Below are 22,901 nucleotides of genomic sequence, written 5' to 3' on the forward strand. Positions count from 1 at the left end.
TTGTTAAAGGGCCACTGCAGCAAATAGGGTAGATCAACCAACAATAAAATTACTGCACTGTTTTTCCACCATTGTTGTTTTGAGGAAAAAACTGTACTGGAAGAGACTGATGAAGATTTTATGTTTACTTCTGGTTTTGATTCTCATCTGTGTCCCATTCTGCCGATTTTTGTTTTAAAACTCAATACTGTTCAGTACGTTGCAGTTTTCAGGATGTAAAAAGCTAGATTGGCAACACCGATGCTAGCTGCAACTGGTCAGAGCTTTAAGAAACAGATTTCATCTAGACAAGAAGTTGTTTGACATGTTGTCTGTGTGTAGCAGTAGGTGTATATTATTATATGTACGGCCAATTGGAAGGTGATAAGCTTGTACTAATAAAGTTAATTTTCAGAGCTATGAGAAATAAGTAAAACCTTTAAATTCATATTTTACACCAAACATTTACTGCTGCAAAGCATGGACTGTAAAATTGGGCATTTTTCTTCTGCTAATGGGAAAATTATACATTTTTAGCCTTCTTTACAAGGTTAAACATATTATGTCTTATTAGGTGAATATAATACTCATTTTGCTTAAAAGCAAAACACCTCTGCCAATAATTATTCCAGTATTACTGTATGAAGTGTTGGTGTTTATTATAGCCCTTTGGAGAGCGGTCTCCTGCATAGCTTAGATGTGTTTCTGCTTTAACACACCTCAACTAAATCAATGGGTCATTAACAGGCCAATGCAGACATAATTAAGCCATTAAGCCAAGACAAACGTAAAATATGCAGGACACTGACTTAGTATTGGACTCTGCTCATATAAAGATTTTCTTATTTCCACATTAAACCCTCATTCCTAGACATAATTAAACATATATGTCTTATTGTGGACATTGCACGTTTTTTCTGTGACTAATTCATAAATGATTAATGTCAGTGCTTTGAGTTTCTTGTATGTGAATTAGTTTGTGTTTCACGTGTACTCAGTCTGACAGAAGAGATGAGAAATTTGGAAAGAACTGGCAGCATGTCTTTTGCCAAACCTTAATGTGTCTCCACTGGAAAATCCTACAATGTGGGTAGCTGGTCCAGGAGTTCTGGAACTTGACGGGGATTTGACGTCAAGCAAAGCCAGCAAATGAAAAGGCCTTTGATGTAACGCTAGTGAAGCACAGACCCATGCGCTGAGAGCACGACCAACAAGTCTCGTCTGTCTGTTTGTATATAGAGCTATGAGCGGTCAGGGGGGCTGGGGGAAAACCCACTGAAGGCAAACTCAGTAGTCTTATTTCTTCCTCAGCCTAATCACACACAAGCACACACACCCTGTTAATGGCCTTAAATTGGTCGTCCCTCTGCGGAGCGCAGCCCGGATGGACAAAAAGACCAGAGAGAGGCAGCTGTCTGCCACAGCATATGCTCACCACTTGCATGACAGACTGGTTTGCTTCTCGGCGTAAATGGAGACAGGCTTACCACTTTAGCTCATCTCAGCCCATCAGCAGCACTAAGAAGATTCAGTCACTGCCAAGCATGCTGGTAAGTCTGAATGAGGCCCATTCAGTGTGCCAGTGAGGGCAGCGAACAGGGCTGTGTGTGTGTGTACCTGCACTTCCTTCAGCATAATAGTCCTGTCTGTCTTTCTTCCAACGTGTAGCTCTGATAATATTTCAGTTCAAAGCAATGCATTGGTTTCACTGTCTCTGTTCCCGCTGTGCTGAATCCGGCTGTGTGATATTAGAGCACATAAACCACAAGGGTTCGTGGCTGGGCGCGAAAATGGCATCAAGACAACTATTACCATGCCTCGAGAGGCTGAAATCACAGTTTCCCTCTCCAACAGCTCATGGAGGATTTTTGAATTATCAATTTGCTTTGTGATGCTTTGCATTTTCAAAAGGTAGAGGCAATGTCTGCTTTCTCGTCTGAAAAAAGAACTGTGCTGCTGCTGGAGGTTAACCACGTTAAAACCTAGTTTTCTCCCCTCAGTGCTGGTAAAATGATTATTGTTTTCGGCTTTGCAGCTGTTGAAAAGAAAACTCAAGATCAGTCTGTTGAGATAATTGACAGGCCAGGTGATGACACCTAAGTAAATAAAACAAGCCCCCAACTCCCACCTCCCCCCCAAAAAACAAAAACAAAACAGTAAGCTAATGGATATGAAGCCTGTTTATCAACTGACTCTAAAAATTAAAAACATGCACATAAATCTGGGATTATGTCAATTTCTGTCAAACATTTATGTCTTTAGATCATCTGTTTATCTACGCAACAGTTTTTCATTTGTTCAGTGTGGTATGAACCAGACTTTTTAAAATTAGACCAAGTAACAAACTTGTTCAAATGTTTAGACTAAGTTTAAAAAATTAGACCAACTTTGGTATAATTCTTTAGACCAATGTTTAGTTCTGTTTTTTAAATTAGACCAAGTAACAAACATTGTGCTATCAGTCTTTTGAAAAAGTAATATATCAGCTGCTCAAATTGCTTTATAAGTTTTGTATTTCAGGGCTTTATATTTGCTGGAGTTGCTTCTAGTTGTAATTTTCAAACTCACTTCCAATAAGCATCTTTCTTGGTTCTTCAGGCTGTGATTGCTCTGTCTGCTGATAACTTGTGTAATATTGAATACTTTCATGGTGCCTTACAGAGAATTGAAATTGAACTTTTTTGCACTTTCTTACACCACCACATTAAACTTCATCGCATTTTTATTTCAGAAGAATGCGTAGGGATAAGTTGCTACTTTGGACTGTTTGCTGTAATTAATGGAACCATCTCCAACAGAAAGTTTTGAAGGAAAATGTCAGACTCTCCGTTAGCAGTAATCGGCTATAATGCTAAAAAATCTTCCGAATCTGAAACAGAGTTGGCAATAATTTCCTGGCACTGGCAGGTTTAGAGGTTAAGTACTTTTTCAAAAACGCTCAGAATAGTTTGGGTGGACTTTTACTAAGATGTCATCCTCCTTTAAAAACTAATTTATTTTTATTTACTTGTCTGTTAATGAAATTGGTTTGATGATCTGAAATATTTACATGTGAAAAATAGCAGAAGAAATCTAACGGCTGAAGTACTTATAAGTTTTTACAACATTGTTTATGTATCGTTGGAGGACGTCCTGTTTTTTGCTTGGGTTCAAAGATGGCTGATAATGCAGTTCGGAGGTATTGATAAATAAAATTACCTCCCAACAATAAGCTGTTGTGTTAGTTTGAACTTTGTGCTCATTGAAGAAAAGCTTTATTCACTGTCAGAATTAATATCAGCAGTGTGGCCCACTGATGTTGTCTTATAGTAAAAGCACAGACATCATTCCCACTTCCTTTCCTTTGTATGCTTTCATCTTCTGCCATCTTTCACGGTGCACACATAAGTCAGAAGTAAATTCTTGTTTGCATTCAACATGTATTTGTTATTATTATCTTACTAGTGAGTTAGAAAATTCTATCACAAAGTCAACATTCTTTATAAATGTAAAACAATTTGGTGAGTTAATTAAATCAGGCATGCAATTTTGCATTATTTGCCTCCTCAGGGAGATTTATTCATTTGTCTCAGCTGTTTTGCAAAGCTTTGCTAAAATAGTGAGGGCTTTTTTTCTTTGTCTGGGTGTGACCTTACATCCAAGCGTGGCAGTAAGTCTATGTTGGTCTCATTACTGCCCCAAGTCTGTCCCCATATGGTCCCAAAGGGCTACATGCTGGAGACGCCCATCAGAGCGGAGCGAAGGAAGAGAACGCCCCCAGTGTAAACAGAAAATGTTTTGAACTTGTACAAACACACAACACCAAATGAATAATAAGTTCTCGAAGGCTTTTGCCTGCAAAAATAGTTCATTAGTGTCAAAATATATTGCTGACTAAATGAACTTTAAAATAATTCATAGTTTCTAGGAGACTGTTTTGTTGTGCATTTTACCTTTTCAAGCTCAATTTCAAAGAAACTAAAAGATAAACAGACAAAACTCTTTTGAGGTAAAACTTTCTAAACTTTTCAGTCGTTGGTCTCATGGTACACCAAGGAATAGATGCAACATGGAAATCACTTGCGGAAGAACGAATTTCAGAGATAAATGTTTTTGTTTATGTCCAGAATCATGTTTTCCTCTCAACCACTTTTCCTTTTAGACCTAATCCCAACCCAGGTTAGGAAAAAGAAAACAGCCAGTAAAAAGCCTCGGCGCACACAAGGTAGAATACTGGTCTAAAGGGTAAAACAATATATGGTTCACTTCAAGTACGTACTTGAAAAGATCTGAAAGAAAAATGATCAGAGACTCTCTAAACGTTTGGATACAAGCTTGCTTTCCAATCAAACTGCTGAATAACTTCATATTTTTATCTGTAAATAATTTATGTTTTATGACTGTGTTCAAAAAAGTCAGTTTGTTCATGCTTTGCCTCCTGGCTGACGCAGACTCAAGTGGACAGCATTAAACATGGCCATTCACATCTAAAATTAAAATTCATCGTGAGTGCTCACATTCCAGTTTGGCCAAACTAACTCGGATATGTCACACGGTGAGTTGTGACCAATCCCAGCAGTTTGAGGCACAGTTTTCTAACCTAACAGATGCGATATTAAAGAAGAAAAGCATGCATGCTATAAAAATCCAGATCTGTGGGCTCGATCTGCTTTTAGTGTATTTACACCTACAGTTAGAGCCATAAAGGGTTGAGTTTGTTGTCCACAGTCATTTTAGGGGTCTGTCTAAATGGAGCCCTAAAAACATCTAATTGCTATATCTCCACTAAATTTGCATAATGTGCCTGTGTTGAAGTTTACTAGTGTCATAGAAATTAGAATAAAAAAACTACATAAAAGTGATTGACTTCTTTGAAAAGAAATCCACAAATAAACTTTATTATTTCTCAGCGAACTGGTAAACAAACTAAAGCTGTTTCAAACTTTTATGGACCATCCAGACCATTCAAAAGATTTTACTTTACGCCCATCTGCACTTTTACAGTCATCTATCTGTGCTGACATAATTACTAACATAAAGTTCTGGAAGGCAAGATGTCCAGAGTTCTGGCCAAGAACACTTGGAAATGTGGTGAAATTGAACCCGCAGCCTTCTGAATGCCAAACAACTTCTCATTCTTTATATTCATAAAGGAAAATCAGCTTTTTTGTGTGTATGCAGTGTTCAGTTAACAAATTAACATGGGGACCATGCAAAAATCACCTTTAGGAAGATGATTGTGTCCTCCTCCCTTATCCCTCTAATCATGATTTTCTTTGACCCTTAAATCCACTCAGTTTTGCGTAATGTATATTCAGTGCTTGGTTATGCACAAATGGAGGAGTTGAAGTATGTTAATTACAGACTGAAGATGGATTAGAGCTCTGTTTGTCATAATGAGGATGCTGTTCCCTTAAGACAACACTTTGAATTTTCAGGTAACGCTATATTCCTCCTACCATTACATGACGTTATGTGTATAAAGAGCAAAGTTCTGGATGCAAGCAAATATAACAAAGATGCCACAATTAGATCTGCTTCTGCTGAAATTGATTCGGTTCTTTTACTCTTTTCCACATCAAGGGACCAGAGTGAGATCAGGCATCTGGTCAGGACGCCTCTTGGGGGCCTTCCTTTGATGGTCTTCTGGGAATGTCCCAGTGGGAGGAGATCCCGAGGCAGAACCAGAACCTTCTGGCCCAGGAATGCCTTGGGATTCCCTTAAAGAAGCAAGAGGGATCTCTATGTTTTCCCTTCTGGAATCTAGAGTACATATCACAAAATCATACTAAAAATACATAAAATCATACTGTCATACAATTATGCCAATTTTGTTCAATGCATTGTTGAAATTTGCAAAATCCATCCAACCTGCCAACCGCCTCAACCATGTAGGAAATCCAGACAGTTCTCTACCTAATGATGCTCTCCAGCTGATTTCCAAAGCATTTTTGGTTTATTGTTGTCTGGGATGTCATTGAATTCAGAGGCTCATTCCAGCCAAAGGTTCTTTTTCTCTGGTGTAATCCATGAGCTACATCTCCTGAGCATTGTCCCTTTTTTGACAAATGAAGCTGAAGCAAGTCACATTACATCAGTCATCTGAATTGTTGTCTATAATGATCAACAGTTCTCCTCTGTGTTTCTTGCTGCAGTGCAGTTTCCTCTGCAGATTAATCGTTAATCTGCCACTTCTGTGACTGAAAAAAGATTTGACATTTGAAGCAAATACCAGCAAACTTCCATTTATGTTGATATCTTTCCTGGAAAACCATTTTCTTCCAGAACTAAAACTAAATAATCACAATATTAATAATAAAAAATGGTGACTGCTTGTGATTAATGTGAGGTATATTGGTTAAAATTTGCAAATGGTATGGAGAAACCGCTTATACTTGCGTTTGCAGTGTTTGGGGGAAATTCTAGTCGTGATTTTACAGAAGAGCTAAGGATTTAACACATTCGAATGACACAGCTTTTTATGAGCTGTGCGATGCTGTGAGAGCTCTGATGGATCCAGCAGCACATTGTCCGGAAAACCAAAAACAAACCATCTTCATCCTACCTCTGCCTGTTGTCTTCATCATTGTTTTCATCAGTAGTTTATCACTAGACTCTTGTGATCTGAAAAGAGCGTTTCCATTTCTGTTTTGTGAAATGCATCTATTTCTATACGGCTGAGAAACCGCCTCATCCTACTGCTAAAACCTATTGTGTTTTTCGAGATCGCCGTGTTTCCATTAAGCAAATTTATTTTTGTAATTTCAAATAGCCCAATTCTATTGTTAGTGAAAATGTGCACATAAACACACTCACACACTTTCTCAACTTTTTTCTGTCCAACAGGCAAACAAAGACCCGCTGTTTTTGACGGGGGTGACCTTCCCTTCAGAGTATCCTGACAGCCAAGACTCGCTGGTCAAGCTAACTGTGTATGATGCAAAAAACAAGAGCCAAGAATCAGTAAGTCAACACTTGTTGTTCTCCGCATGCACGCACGCAATTAAACATCCAGGCAGTGATGCGATGATGAAATGCATTTAAGACGAGCTGTGAAGCTGTCTCACTTTAGGTTTGGGGATGCTTTAAACTTTAAAGGAGATAAAGAAGCTTTAAGATGCAAGTGTCTGAGTAAAAGCTTTGAATAACTTTCAGGAAGCCTGAAGAAATATGAGAACACAGCACTTGAAAGGTTACAAGAAAAGTCTTGCTGCTTGCTACTAAAAGTAAGACGAAATGAGGGCTGATTCAAGAGTTCTGCAGTCAACTAAACTTCAAAATCTCAGTATGTGTTAATCTATCCTAGAGAACTGAGGTATGTCTTAGTGATCATTCCTTTCTGACACTAACCTCTGCCTGTGGCTTTGATAGAGAAGGTTATTCAGCCTGCAGTGAGCATCAGAGCGATGCAGCCCCTCCCTTGGGAAAACCATCTGTCACATACGTGGGAACTGAAAGGAGACCCGGACACAGAATCCAGAACAGGCCAGCCTGTGATTTAGACGTTTAAACAGAATTTATAACAAGCTACTTAGAGTGGGCGTGGGTTTCATCTTAATCAAGTAACGAGTTCAAGTCAAGATGCCAACATCTTAATTTGCTTGAACTTGCCATAAAACATTCATGAGCTTTTTTGACAATTAAAAGAGTTTATTCTGGCAGCGCTTGGTGTCTGAAAGACAAAACGGCGGCACAGTGCCAGCGGCAGCACGCACTGCCACTTTGTAATTCCTCTTTGTAATATTTAGTGTAAGTCAGTTGTCTTTGTACTTACAAGATAGCTGGAAAAAGTCAGATTAATTGTAGAAACTCAAATTTTCTTGTGGAGAATTTTCATTTCCAAAGAGAACTATGACAAGGTTTTGTTTTTTACCTTTGCTCATAAATGTTCATCCATGATCACATAAAGTCCACATGCAAATTTAATGGTGCACTAATAATAAACGGAGGTTGACATTAATAACTATAGGTTAGTTTGGCAAAAGAAAGCCAAAATATTATAATTTATTCAAATACAACTGTTGTGGCCTCTGACCTCACAAAATATTCACACACCAGTTTATCACACTTTGGCATCTGTGAAGCAAACAAACTTCTATGTGTTTTTACTGGATTGCAAAACACAGAATAGTGCAGTAATGTTTTAAAAGGGTAGTATTTTTCTGGCACATAGTGCCATTTTACAGCGCTATAAAGTAACAATGTTAAGTTCAGTTGTCATAAAAATGCTGTATATATCAAATCTGACTTAAAAGAATTTTGACTTTAATTTAAGGCCTTGAAATTGGGCCTCTGTCTCTTTAAAAACTGCCAGATTCCTCCTTCAGGATAATTACGTCATCGCTCATCTGTTAACCTTATAACAAAGTTTTTTTTTTGCCAACGTTTTACCAACGAGAAGTAGCTTGCATAATGAGCTTAGCAGTTCCACCAGGTGTTTGCTAATTGCTGCTGGCTAGTCTGAAGGAGCTGAGCGGGGGAGTCACAGGAGAGGGATGGTTCATGAGGCAGAAGCTCAGAAGCTTGAAAGCTACAGCTGCAAGGAGGAGCTGCGCCTCAAAGGCGGGGCTAGGTTCACTCTGGTATTTTGCACAGCTGAATGGTTGCCATGGGGATTAAAGGATTTTTCAAACATGCGTGAAAGAATCAAAAGAACACTCCATGTATGTTTTTGATGCAGACTTGCATGTATGAACCACAACAATAGGAAGAGCTGCTTGGGATAACAGAGATTTCCATGTTCCACTCACACAATCACATGAAATGAAAATACATTCAGGTTTGTGGTTGTATGGTCACAAAAGTTTAACATTTATGAATACCAATGGAAGATATCGTCTCTAAGGTCATTAAATTTGGTTCAGCAATGGAGTCAACGGATTGATTTACAGGGTGACAATGAAACATGTGAAATAATATTTAATTATGTTAAAGTTTAATGTTTTTTATACGATACTCCTGTCAGTTTATGTGTATTTATGTAGAACCACAACCAACAGAGTAATGTCTAGTTTCTCTCCAGTTTTTCACCTGTAGGAGACACTGCAGGCCTGTTTTGTTTCTAAAATAGACGTATTGTATCTGGAAGAAAAAGAGATAATACTGGGTTTAATTGTTATAAATCCTGGCAATCTCCTCTTTAACCTGTCTTGGGGCTTGTTCTCAGCATAATTCAGGCTGCTGAAAGGTCAATCGGCTGCTTCTGCAGGAAACAAGCATCCAGTTGGCATGGTTACGCAACACATATTTAGAAATACAAGAAGCACAGCAATCTGTTCAGCATGGAGCAATGTTCCAAAAGTTTCTGTTTTTCACATCTAAAATTTATGAGAAATGTAGATTTACACATTAAATGTTGTGATTGTTATCTGACAAATGACAAGGCAAGATAGTAGATGACATACATGATTTCATATGAGTAAAATGCAGTGATATGAGGGGATTGCTCACTCACTGAACTAATTAAAACTGTTTTTTTTACATGTTTGACCAACCTTGTGAAGCCATTGGTTCTTTAAACCAATAGCTTTTTCTGTAAACCTCAGATATCGGCATCAGTATCAGAAAAGCCAAAAGTGGATTGGTGCATTCCTAGATACAATAGTACATAGCGCTGCATCACGATATTTGACATGAAATATGATTTAGTAGCATCAAGAGATATTGTGCAATATTGTGATGTAAAACAGATGTCAATTAATGTATTATAATCACGGCATGATGAAACATGGTGAGTGTTTTTGGGTAGTTTAATAAGTAAATTCTCCTCGGAGCTTGCCTTACCTTAAGTAAGATTGATTTCTGGTTGTTGTTTTGTCTTTTCTTTGTCCTTCACTCATTCTGTGAACTTTTCAACACTTTTCTGTCTATTCAGAGCAGCGCTGACAGAAAACAGAACATTTCACTCCAGCTTTGCTCTCAAAATCAGGGCTCAAGGCAAAAGCAAAAGTCTTTACAGACAAGGTCCTGTTGAGCAGTTTCACTCTGCTGTTCACTTTCACTCTTTTCTCTCATTTCCCCCTTTTCCTGCTGCCTTCAAAAATAACTTTTGAATGATGGGCTGTTTCACGGCCTCCTGCAATACTAAGACAGAAAACACAGCCTTTCATAGTAGTTTCAAAAAATTGCCCTGTGTGGTGCCGCTGCAACACTTGAAAATCTTCCTTACCCCTTTCGTTTTCCTCTTTTTTTTTTTCTTTTTTTTTCCTGCGACCGGTTCCTGTGTGCTGTGGTTAGCTTTTAGATTTTCAGCTCCGCTCCGCTGGGCACAGCGTGCTTGTCTGGGTCTCATTAGAGACTCTTATAGTGACACAGGCATGACCCTGAACATGAGCTGGTACCATGCATCAGCCCCCAGTGGCTTCAAGTGGAAGATCAGAAATCTCCCAGTCCAAACCCAGTCATTTAATCTTCTGTTTTTTGTTGTTCATTTTCCTTGCAAACCTCAGCCTGCAAACTATTTGTGTATGTACAAAAACTGAGCATATTTCTTCCACATTTCTAGGCCGCTTGTTGCAGAAACAGTGTTCCTTAGAAGTAACTCTGCGCAGTGAAACTCAGACCGAAACAATCAGCAAAGCCCTGACATATTTCTGATAAACAAAAAACATACACATTTCTTTCATGAAGGATATCTTTGAAAGAAGTCCAATTTAAACGGTCCACAAATCATCTAGACAGCAAACACTTTGAAGGAGATTTTCCGGTCAGATGAAACCAAATTTGGACTTTTAAATCTAAAATCCAAAACATATTGGGGGGGAAAACTGTCAACCTGACAACAGATGGTGGCAGTGTCATGCTGCAGGGATAATGATGCTGGAAATCCTAAAACAGGAATCTGAAAGCTGAGGCTCTGGAGCCAACGGTGGCTTTTTGGACCTTCTGTCGGCCTGAATAACTGTTCAACATAGTTTGTCTGTGAAACAATGACAAATAGCTGTTTTAGCAGTTTTTCAGCTTTGTCCTGAAATTATTTAATTGAAGATCAACAAAAAATGACACTCATTTGGTTGGAAACTATCTGCTTTTTGAACGGATATCGACATCACAACAACAACAACAACAAAAGAATCCATACACTTTTAGCAAAGGTTTCATTTTTTTCTGGGTTTTGAAACCTTAAAATCTTAAAATGGAAATAAAACTATGCTTTTTAAAAATGATAAATTGTGTTTTTCAAAATGTTGTGCAGCATTTAAGTGAGTTTCATTTTGCTAGATGAAGGGCAAAAAAAATCTGTTTGTATTGTAAAAGTTGCAGAACATTTTCCTATAAGAACGTCTCCTGGAAGCTGCAGGTTGGCAACAAGGTCAGCTTAAAATCTGTGGCAAGACTGTAAAATGAACATTCACAGATGATTTCCCTCCATTCTAAGTGTGCTTAAGATATCTTACAAAGAAGCATGGGCAAAAAATTTAGTTGTCTAACTGAACAAAGTCAGTAGTGTGCCACACTTTTCAGATCTTTTTCTGCAAACCATTAAAAACTTTTAGCATTTATTGAAATTTTTCAAATTACTTCATTACTTTCTGTTATATCACATGAAATCACATTAAAATATTTTGTTATTGAATCATAACAATATGTGGAATTGTGGCGGTATGAATGTTTCAGTAAATTGAATCTCTAATAGTGGATTACAAAGTAAAGGCCTCATAGTTAAACCAATGAGAGAAGGACTCTGACATTTTCAGGGTTACAGATGATGGGCTCAACGTTTGCAGTGGACCGGAGCGTTTTATCGCCGGGTGGCTTCCCTCTGCCTCTGGCCTCCATTTAGATATCCTGAGATGACACCGCCTGCTGCATGCTCATGAATATTTAGGAGCACAGACAGAGCTGAGGAACTGATAAGTTGGAGAGTGGAGGTGTGAGAAGGAGCAGGACCAGCTCAGATTTCTCTCAGGTGGAAGTGATCCCACCCTCCAGCCTATAGCTGTCAGAGGCTGACAGGCCTGCCTTAGTTTGTCACTGATGTCTTAACTGCGGCTCGTCTTTGAAGGGCTCCCTGGGGCGAAGAGTCCTCGTTTGACTCGCATTCTGATCTTATTCTGTGTGAATGCTTTAGCGAGAGCGACTTATGTAAAACAATTGTATCATGCACTTACTCAGCTAAATATTTAAGCAGGGTATGATTCAAGTGTGACTAATAAGCTGCGTTTTGTCTCTGTTTGAAGAAGAAGAAAAAATCATCGCCATTTTAAGCAATTATGCAAACCATAAAATTCATTTAAGTAGGGCGTAATGTTATTTTATTAATAATTAAGTTTCTAATATCTAATAGCTTTTTCCTCTAAAGATTAGAGTAGGAATGAAGAGTTAGTTTCTCATGTTGCATTAAAATTCAGTCATTGTCTTTAAAATTCATGAGAACTCTGAACAAAGCTGTTCGGACAGGAAAGGATGAAAAGTCCTTACGATAAAAGCTCATAAAGAGACAAATAAGATTATTTTTTCTTGCTTGGCGCATTACATTGTTACTCACTAAACCTCAGAGGAGTCTCAGAGATGGACTGCTAATGATAGCCATTTTTTTCCTCTGTGAGCATGAACCTTTTACTGTACGTTCTTGTTTAAAGAGATAAAACAGTCGCCCCTGGGAGAGCTCTTGTCCCTAATGATGGCCTCATTTCCTGTCTTTTCTCGCTCCAGTTTGGGATAAATGCACAGTGCGGGTCCCGGTTTGCTTGGTGAGAATTTTTGATTCATCTTTGTGCGCCGTATAGTCTGACAAACATAAAGCCTAATCTGAGGTGAATGGGATAATGGTGCATGCCTGGTCATTTTCATAAAGAAGCATAAAAATATATTGAATGAAGTAAAACGCCACTCTGCTGTAACGGTTGTCTCTTCCTACCCACGGCCTGTGAGTACACACACACACACACGCACGCACGCACGCACGCACGCACGCACACACACACACACACGCATGCACGTACACACTCAGAAAATTGGATCAAGATTGTGTTTGTAAAATCCCCCCAACCCCAGAAACAAAAACAAAAACTGATTGGATGCGGTATTGTCTGAGTTCTTACAATAGGTCACTTGTTTATGGGTGAGATATTTTTCTGGAGGTAAAACCACGTCACCAGATTTTGTACCACCTCTGCTTTGAAAATAATTTACGTTTCGTTTGTTAGGTGTTTGGACTTTTAGCTTCTGTTATTTTCTTTTTTATAATTTCTTTGTTTGTGTTTTATGTCTTGCCATTTTAGTTTATTCCTTGTGTTCAACTATTCTCATTGTTTTGTGGAACACAATTTAACATCAGAAAAAAAAACCTGAAGTCCTCAAAACCTTCTTTTTGATCTAATATTTTACAAACTGAAGATTCCTCATTATAAATATCCACCTTTTTTTTTTACCCAACTTATGGGTTGTAGCATTTTTTAGATGTTTTATCAACTTGGAGTCTCATAATAAAGTGACGATAAATCCAAATCTGTTACTTGCACATTAGAATAACAGCTTTGACTATTAATGAGTAACAAAAAAATAAAACAAAAATCTCTCCAACTAAAAGACTAGCAGCAGATTTCTACATGATTAAACACAGGTTTGAAAAACACGGATTTCACAAGGCATGTTTTTTTATAAACTTATCAAATTACAACACAAGTAAAGATCAATTAATAAAATATTCCATCCTGACATTTGGTAAAATTACCGTTTTAGAAAGTGACTAATTAAATTTTGTGCAGCTTACATTTTTTCACCTTTATCTAGTTATCCAGATAAATGTGCTGAAGGGGCATAAAATCCCAATTTATCAGGCGTACACTGATAACTTACACTCATACACATACCTCACAAAAAATATCAATACTCTTTGACATGGTTTACATTTTGTTACATCATAAACACAACCGGTAATATGTTTTGTTGAGGTTTTATATGGAACAATGTTGAAAAGATTTTAACATTTTTGTGGGTAAAAAAACTGAAAAGTGTGGTTTATATTTATATTAGACCCTTGAATAAATACAATTTTTGTTGTAATTACAGCTGCATGTCTTTTCTTGCTTATTTCTACCTGATTCCTTCACATGCAGGTTAACATTTCAGCAAATCACAGGATATATATCATTACACTGAGATGAAATCAGTCACAAGGGGAATTGATTAGCCAATGATGTGGTGTCTGGAGGTGGCAGATTGCTTAGGAGTATAAACATAGAGGGTTGCATGCCGCACTTTTTAGATTTTTAAAAATCTAAAAAGTGCGGCAAAATTTCTTGTTGTTCTCCCATTTCAGATTATCCTCCATTTTTCATTGATTTATCACATAAAATCCAAATGAAATGACGTTTGTGGTTGTAATATGAATATGTAAAAACCTTCAAAAAGTATTAATACTTTTGATAATGATTTTATAATTGCAATTTCTTTGTTTTATTTTTGTTTTTTTCTTCTCAAATTGTACAAATAGTCTACTTCCTCACAAGTTGGGGAATCTACAGTCTTGGCCTGGAATGCTGAATGATTAATACAAGTTCAGATCAAATAATGATGAATATTTTTAAACATTATTACATAATTCTAGCTCATAACGTTTCCTAAAATGACTTCCCACACTTCAGTGACTCCTTACTGTGTTTCTGAGAAACCCTTTGCAAATGTTTTTATCTTTCCACCTGATTTGACGACGTGCTCACTGGCGTATTTGCTCCGTCTCAGGAGGCGGTCTGAACAGCCACTGTTGCACGGTGAATTGTCACTCCAATTATGAACTGCTGAAGTATGGAGAATCCCAGCCTCGGTTAATCCTGCCCTGTCAATAATCATGATGTGCAAAAGACGCCGAGGTGACATATTTATGGCATAGCCACTTGGTTTTTGCTGGATGGATGTCAATGTGGTGGGAATTTTCTGTATGCGTAAGAGTTTACTGCAATAAAAGAAGAGCGAGAGGGGAATGGAAGCAGAGAGCGAAGCGAAGCACACACACATGCTCACACACACACAGTCATAGAAATGGTCTTTTTTATGAGAGGCAATCTCAGAGATACCCAAGAACAGTTTTGGTAGTGATTGGGTGGACAGCTCTGCAGTGATAACCTACGTGAGTAACAGTCCCCCGATAAGGACTGTTTCTTGTCTGATGGCCACTTTGCTTCCCTCACCATCATTGTGGGAATGTCAGCCAAAGTCATAAGTGAGGCAAAGTACCACTGCTCAGGCCCTAAAAGGAAAGACTTCCGACAAATGCTTAAACACAGCAGGCGAGAGCTGCAGGACGTTCCGCACGAATACTGGAAACATTCAGAGGTTCTGGCTGCCAACGTTACATTTATTAGTGGTAATGAAGAATACAAAAAACATCCAGGTTGTGTTTTTACATGTACATTATATTCAACCCTTGGGGAGGAAAATAGTGAGACTAATGATTAGAGTAATTCTCAGTTTTTAAATCCTACATGCCTTTAACTCCATGCCTTAGTTTGTGCATTTTTTTAGTTTGAGGTAAATTTTTTTTTTCAAAAGCTTTTACATTCATGTTTCATCTTTGCTTAATAACTAAACTACAGTAAACTTTTTAAATGAATTGCATGTACTTGTTTTGACAGCCCTAATTAAAACATACTCGTACTTAACATCAGTTGATATGTAATTCAAACGATGATTATACAGTTGAACTCAGCTGGTTCTTCTGCTTACACTAAAACACGTTCGCCTTCGGACCAGTCCTCTGCGCTCATGTTGCATTTTACCGTTATGGACAGGACACCTTTCATTCACCCACCCTGATGTTGATAAAATCCTACAGTAGCGTTAATTTGGGGCGGACCGCCCGCCGTGTGATTAATGGGTGCACTACTCTGCATCATCTGCCACATAAGCTCACAACTGTCTGATAGCCTAAGTAACTCTACGGAGCTCCACGGCACAGCTGGGGTTAAGAGACTTTCCCAGCAGCACGGCAGTTTTGGAAATGGAGGAGATGAGCAGCGTTGCTATTTAAATGTGTGGGAGATTTATTCTGATGAGATCAGGGATCAAGACGTTTACTCCCTTCAGTCTAAAGGTGTACCTGCACGGCAACTTTGAAAGAATCAACTTAAAGGTTAGGGAAAGAAATATAAAGCAGTGATAGCAAGAAGTAATTTACTGGCATTTCAAATACGAAAAGTACAGTTTTAGTGAGGCCTCATGGTAGAAGAGCTCTCTGTAGGAAAATGCCTCTGTTTCTCGTCAATCTTAAGTCTGTTCAGTGAAACACTGATGAACTGATTCTTATGGTGAACTAAGCATAAGTTAAAACTGATTGAGCCCTGATTTGGGCATCCTTTGTCTAAGTTTGTAAGAATAGATATAAGTAATAACAAAATAACAAAAAGGTCTCCTTCAAAATAAGATCTGCTTTCTTTGAGGAAGGGATAAGTTCAGATGAAGATTTGTAAGTGCATATATCAGATAAATTGTGAACCAATTACAAAGACTTCATAAGGAGGCAAATTAAATGTAAAAAAAGACACATGTCCTCCTTGAGGTGATTTAGCATCCATTTGGCAACACCATCTGGGTAACAACAGCAAGACAATAAAGCAATGACAACAAGCAGCTTTGCAACCACTAATTACACAACTCAGTGGGAGAAAAATGGCTTTGCCTTGTAGTAAAACCTGCCGGGCTCTTCTGGAAGGTGATGGTTGAAATGTGATGAGTCAAAGAATGGAGAGCAGTTAAAAAGGTAATGCTTCTTGGACTCTTCTTCAAGAAGCTTCGGTTGATTTTTCAGTGATTCTGGTTGGTTGTTTTGCACAAACATCAGTCTGCTTTATGCCCATTTTTTATTTTCAATAATGTTCCTTAAAATCTCTTTTGAACAGACAATGGAGGCATATTAGACTGCTTGTACGTTGACATGCCATCACTGGTCTGATGCAATGTTCTTGTTCCTTACCCAACTCTGTTTTGACTTGGAGTCTCTGTCAGACAGCAGGACTTGTGCAGCCCATTTAGCCTTGTACTGCATGATATTTGGCCACACTTTGACTTTGGCACAAAAGTGGTAAAATCCATCTTTCCTGTGGACAGTCTACAAGTTGACCTCATCCTAAAATAAATCTTGGCAGCTTTTAACTTTATGAATTCAGATAATATTTCTAATGGCGCCCCTCCAAAGTTTGGATGAGATTGGCCTTTCGCAAAATGTACAACTTTGACATAGTAATGAATAGAAGCCTTTCTTTGTCATGAAGTTAAGTGCTGGTTGTGTAGCTTAGCACAAGAAAATCCTGTTAGCTTTTCCACAACAGAGCCAAAGTAATGGCTAACCCAACCCGCACTGAGATCGGTTGACTTCCTGAAGAGGGAGTGTCAGAAGGTTCTTAAAGAGACAGAGGTCAATTTCAAGGAATCGGATACGACTCAGATGTCTTTTAGCTTGTTTTTAATATATACAACATTTTCATAACAAATTGAAGGTAACATAATTATAAAATGGCCTGTAAAATACATACTACCTCCTGATTTAATTTAAAACTCTGTCTTGTCCGGTTCTGTACAGTATTTAGTAAAAGTTTGCTAGAGGGTCCTGGCTCTGAATATCCTGAATTACATTATTCTACAAATGCCACTTTCAGAAAGTGAAGATATTCAGATTTATTTACCTGATTTACGATTTCTTTTAATATATAATCATTGTGATAAATTTAAATTATAAATTTTTTATAACAATGACAAATGCAAAGTTAGCTTAATAATAATTTTATTATCATAATCTACGTTCTAACAAAGTGCTGAATAGCTAAAAGATACTTTTTTAAAGAGCAAATAAAACAAGATGGGTTCAAAACAGATAAACAAGGAACACCAACAATCCTCAGCAACTAAAATTAAAAAACAAACAAACAAAAAAAGCTAAAAAGTTGCTACTGGTAGAAAATCAAGAATGCTGCTAGTTTTGAATCTTTATTTAGTTTCTGTCTCTAAATATGCATTGATTTGTACTAAACTCATAACAAAAAGGTAAATGATAGGAGTTTGTTGGTGAGTTCACAGACCAGAAGGCTGAATTTTTCAGCATGTCAGTAGTCTGGACCATTCCTAGAAATTCTGATTGAATTTAATTACTGGCCAATTGATCGGTGCATCAGCAATAATAAATAAAAGCTAAACTGCTTGAGTTCATCTCAAGGTCTTCTGATGGAAAATAAAGTGAACTCTGCATGCAACTCACCATATCGTCATGCAGATCCCCTATAGATACCATCAAGTATTTGATGCTGGAGTAAAATGCCTCCAGACTTTCCAGGAAATTCTGTCTTTGCAATAACCTCCAAAACCCTTTCCTTGTATAATCCTTCTCCAATATCCTCAAGGTGGGATTTGTCTGGATCATTTTATTGCGTGTTTTTCGTTTGAGAATTTAATCACATATCTTCTTCACCAGACAGGCCTAAACGTGACCCATTGTAACCTCCCCGTCGACTCTCTAATCGTTTTATTGGTGGTTGTTAGTGTCACCTGGAAAAGCAGATTATTAGCTAAATAAATTACTGGGTCACAAGTGAATTAGATGACTGGCTGACTAATCTCTCCTCTCTCTCTTTCTTGAAAAAAACTCTCACTCATAGTTTCTTTCCTCTTTTAGAGAGAGAGAGAGAGGAGGAGAGGAAACCACTTGAGAAATCCCCTCCCTGCCTCCCTTCCTGTGCCTTTCTGCAGTGTAATGGTTTCCTTTAGGAGAGACACTGGTGGAAAGTGCTGATGCTTGTTGGCTAGATGTGTGTTTGTGTAAGGGCAGCTATTTTCCATGGCTAACTGAGCTCCTGATGATACTGGAGTCAAGTCAGAGTCTGACATGTTGTGTAAGTAAACCTCAAGAAGCATTTGCAATCCTGGGTTCTCTGTAAAGTCACGCTATGTGGAACATTTAAAACCTGGGTTCTGTCGTGTAACTGGGCTATTAAAAAGTTAGAAACCAACCCAGTTTTCTGGTTAAAAGTTGCCTTCATCTAGACTTCTGCAAGGAACGTCTTTCATATATTTCTTTGGGTTTGGATTTTTCCTTCATGTTCTGTGCAGTCTTTAAACAAAACAAAGTGTCAAACTAAAATAATTATCTACAGTTCAACTGTAGGTTCAAGTTCAACTTCTTCTTTGTATGAGAAGCATCAGGTATGATCACTATTAGTATCTTTTTAATGCAGGACAAGACAGGAGGAGCTGCAGCCGATTGTTGGGGTTGACTGGCTGATTTCTAGATTTATTTATTCCACATTTTAAATATGCTTGTGTTTCGTACTTTTAGTGCACTGCTTTTAACTGTTTGACATATTGAACTATATTTAAAAAGTTTTAAAGCATTTTGGTATTCAGTCATTTCCCTTGTGTCTGAACAGTCCTACAGTGAATACATAAACTTACCTGGCCTTTTGACATTTCATGGAAAGCCATACATGAACCTTCAACCAAATCTACCTTCCTGCATTTGAAGGTCTGTTCATCTTTACAGTAATTTCAGACTAATCATTCACTGTCCATTTTTAGCCTAGCAATTTACTCCTATTTACCGTATTTTCCGCACTATAAGGGGCACCGCATTATAAGGCGCATAGAGTAGACGCTTCAGTTTGGGTTGCCAATTTGTTCCGTACTCTATTATTACACATCCACATTTGTAAAGAAATTGTCCCCGAGTACTTTATATAGTAGCTGCCCCAGTCGTTGTTTCACTCACGTTGTTGGTGTTGTGATATTGCGCCCAACTGCTTTCTGGGTAACACAGACCAACTGACACGCTGCCGCTGCAGCCTCTGTCTCTCTTCCCCTCCCTTCCGCCCCCCTGGCTTTAAATGTATTATCAAACTTTATTAACAAACCAGCGTTCTGACAACTATCCCAGCATGCACTGCGCACTTCTTCTGCGGGGGAAAATGAAGTCGGCGGCTGCTTACCGTAGTTGCTAGACCTGTTGTGGCTCAATATTCATCCATATATAAGGCGCACCAGGTTATAAGGCGCACTGTCGGCTTTTGAGGAAATTGAAGGTTTTTAGGTGCGCCTTATAGTGCGGAAAATACGGTAATCAAACTGAATCATTAAAAGCTTTTTTCTGGTAGCCAATTTCATCAACTGTAGAAACCATACAAAGATATTTCCGTGTGCATGTCACAACTAACTTGAATTTATGAGTCTATTTTACATGACCTTTCGAAGTATTTATTTTTAATTCTTTGCAGAACAATGACAAGAAGAGAGTCAGTGTTAAAAGGAAAGCCACAGGAAGTCCTGTTTTCAGTTTTTCATATGCCACATAAAGAAAGGTTGTGGTGTTGCAAAACAAAGCCAACACTGTACATCACTCTGAGTGTACCTCCTCATTGGGAAACACGGCAGTGGCAGCATCATGGCATTAGAAGGCTTTTCTTCAGCAGGGACAAGGCAGCTTTTCAGGAGTGTGAAGAAACATGGAGCTGAATAAAGAGCAATTCTTGAATAAATCTTGTTAGAGGCTTCAAAAATATTTCTAATTTTTCATAATGACCTAGTCAAAGTTAAGATCTAAATCCAGCTGAAAATCTTGACTTGATGGAAGTTGAATTGATGTTTACAGATCTCTCCATCCAATTTTCCTAAACTTGAGCTATTCTGGAGAAAAAAGTAGCAAAGAATTCAACTTCTAGATTAAAGCTGTATATTTATTGTTGTATTTGACTCGTTTTATGCAGCAGAAGACAAAAAGCTACTGATCAAGAGAAACCGTGTTGAAACACGTCTTTTGTCTTGTATGTTAATATTTCATGGCAGTTCCACTTGAAGCATCAAACTTTAGTCATAAACAATTTATTTTTCTTTTCCAGCTGCGTGCAGATTGAAGTTTATTAATAGATAAAATGACATGTTGTCTTTTTCCACCATCAGCCACAAAGAATACTGAGAGATCAGATCAGTTCAGAGAAGCAGAAGGTTTTTTTTTTTATCTCTGCCTTGTTCTCGTCCTGCTCAGATGGAGTTATGATAATCATAAATCCACCTAAACTATTTCCTCTCTGCAGACCTAAAGAGGATTGAGGGATTATTTTTTGCTTCCTCCACAGAAATACGTATGTATTTGTTGTGATCTTATCGTTATTCACAAGAGTGCACAACAGCGACTGCAATATGCTCTTTCTGCATCTTGTCAGTGAGCTATCTTAAAGTCACCAAGGACAAGTTCTTTCACATAAGCTGAATGTTTAGTACAAAAGGCTCTTTTGTTGCGTTTTCTATGTGAACCAGTAAATGTGTCATTTAGCCATGAAATTTGACTGTGGTGTGCTGTGAAACAAAAATATCTAGGGGCTGTTGCACCTCTCCCGCTCCTTCCTCCATCTCGTTGTTTACCCGGTAAAATGCGGCGAGCGAGTCTCTGCGTAGACTCAATTTGTCGTTCTCAGTAGAAATGTTTTTTGTATTAAAGTCCCACTTACAGTGCCTTTGGATCACAAGCACTGAACGAAACAATCCACAAAACTAGAAACTTTGACATTTTAGAAAAAGCAATCAATACAAAAAGACATTTTCTGAAAATAAGATGGACAAACAAGTTTTAAAAAAAGACTGGGGAACAAGGCTAGAAAAACAAGAAAAATACAATACTTTATAAAAATATTTATATGCTTACTTGTACATACAATATGTCTGCCACACCATGCAGAAAGGTGTTCCTGAACTGGAGGGCTGCATCCTAGGTACATAAAGGAGCGTTATCACAGATCACTGCTGTTATTTGGCCAGTTTATCTCATTTGAAATAACATTCCTGCTGTAGTTTGCTGTTGTCTTTTTTTTAACTTCTCATAAATAGTTTGTTGTTTGTATTCAGAAATATACTGTACATAAACATTAACATTTTTTTTAATCACCCTACTTAGTTAGGGTTAGGGAAGTATTCACACTCCTCCAACTTACTCACTTCTTAACAACCGAAAATGTAAATATGTGAAGCACTAACACATAGAGCAGTAAAAATATCAAATGGAAGGAGAATTAGGTGTTTTTTTGGCCATATTGAAATTGGTTTATTTCGCAAAACTGCAATGGACAAAACCTTTTATGCGTCACATGATCAACAACTGGATGTTACCGCTGGCACAAACCACAACGAAGAAGACAACAGGAAGTACCTGTAGGATGGTGGCATGGCTTTTTTTATGATTTATCGCATAAACAAACTTATTTCTGTGTGACTTTAATTACGTTTCTTATTTAATGTAAACACAGCAACTGCAAAATTATTATTTTTTGACATTAGCGGAATACCAACAAAGTTTTACGCAGATTTGTCATGGAAACGCAGCTACTGTCACCTAAAATGTTTAGAAAATATGTTTTAGTTTGCGGTTTTCATGTGACAAAGGTAAAAGGGTTTGAAGGTGTGAATTCTTTTGCAAGTCTTTTGAGTCAAACTTCAGCATTTTGTTCGATACCTATGGACTTGAGGGATAAATCCTGAGTGTTTTCCTGCCGCCTCTGGTTACAACTCACCGGTTTCCAACATGTGTGTTCAGTGAACGCTAGATTTAACCGAAGCCACTAAAGGGATCAGACTCTGTAGATCTTCTGGGACATCAATCTCTGTCTTTCTGCCTGTCTTGGCTGTTAACCACCTCTGGGCTGCACCACTGATCTCTGTAATTGTCTCCCATTCTTCAAAGGGAGCTAAGAGTTGGTTTGATCCGAGCTGTTTGCTTTTACAGCCCCTATAGCCCTGCTCTCTAAAGAAGAGAGCTATCAACCTCTTCAGGCACGAGTTAGCATATTATAGAACCATTATTGTGTGTCTGAGCATGCGAGTGCTAAGGTGCAAGAGACCCAGCACACTTTCGCCTGTTTAGCCTCAGGGAGAGATTGGAGCTCCTCGATGTTGCAGAGAAATATTTTCTGCAGGTTTTGTTGGAGCGTTAATACAAAAACCTCTGAGCCGTTTCTGCATTCTTAACAACATTA

General features: G+C 38.0%; 1 protein-coding gene across 3 annotated transcripts in view; it reads left to right on the forward strand.

Annotated features, from left to right (window-relative positions):
- inpp4b (inositol polyphosphate-4-phosphatase type II B) overlaps window positions 1-22,901 on the forward strand; it is a 196,599-nt gene that overhangs the window by 33,583 nt on the left and 140,115 nt on the right. For all 3 annotated transcript variants that reach the window (XM_008419948.3, XM_017306762.2, XM_017306767.2), the window contains one exon: window positions 6,805-6,921. In XM_008419948.3, coding sequence (XP_008418170.2) covers window positions 6,805-6,921 — 117 coding nt within the window. The remainder of the gene's footprint in view (window positions 1-6,804; window positions 6,922-22,901) is intronic.

This window comes from Poecilia reticulata, chromosome 1, assembly GCF_904066995.2.
Source record: "Poecilia reticulata chromosome 1, P_reticulata-male-v2, whole genome shotgun sequence".
NCBI lineage: Eukaryota > Metazoa > Chordata > Actinopteri > Cyprinodontiformes > Poeciliidae > Poecilia > Poecilia reticulata.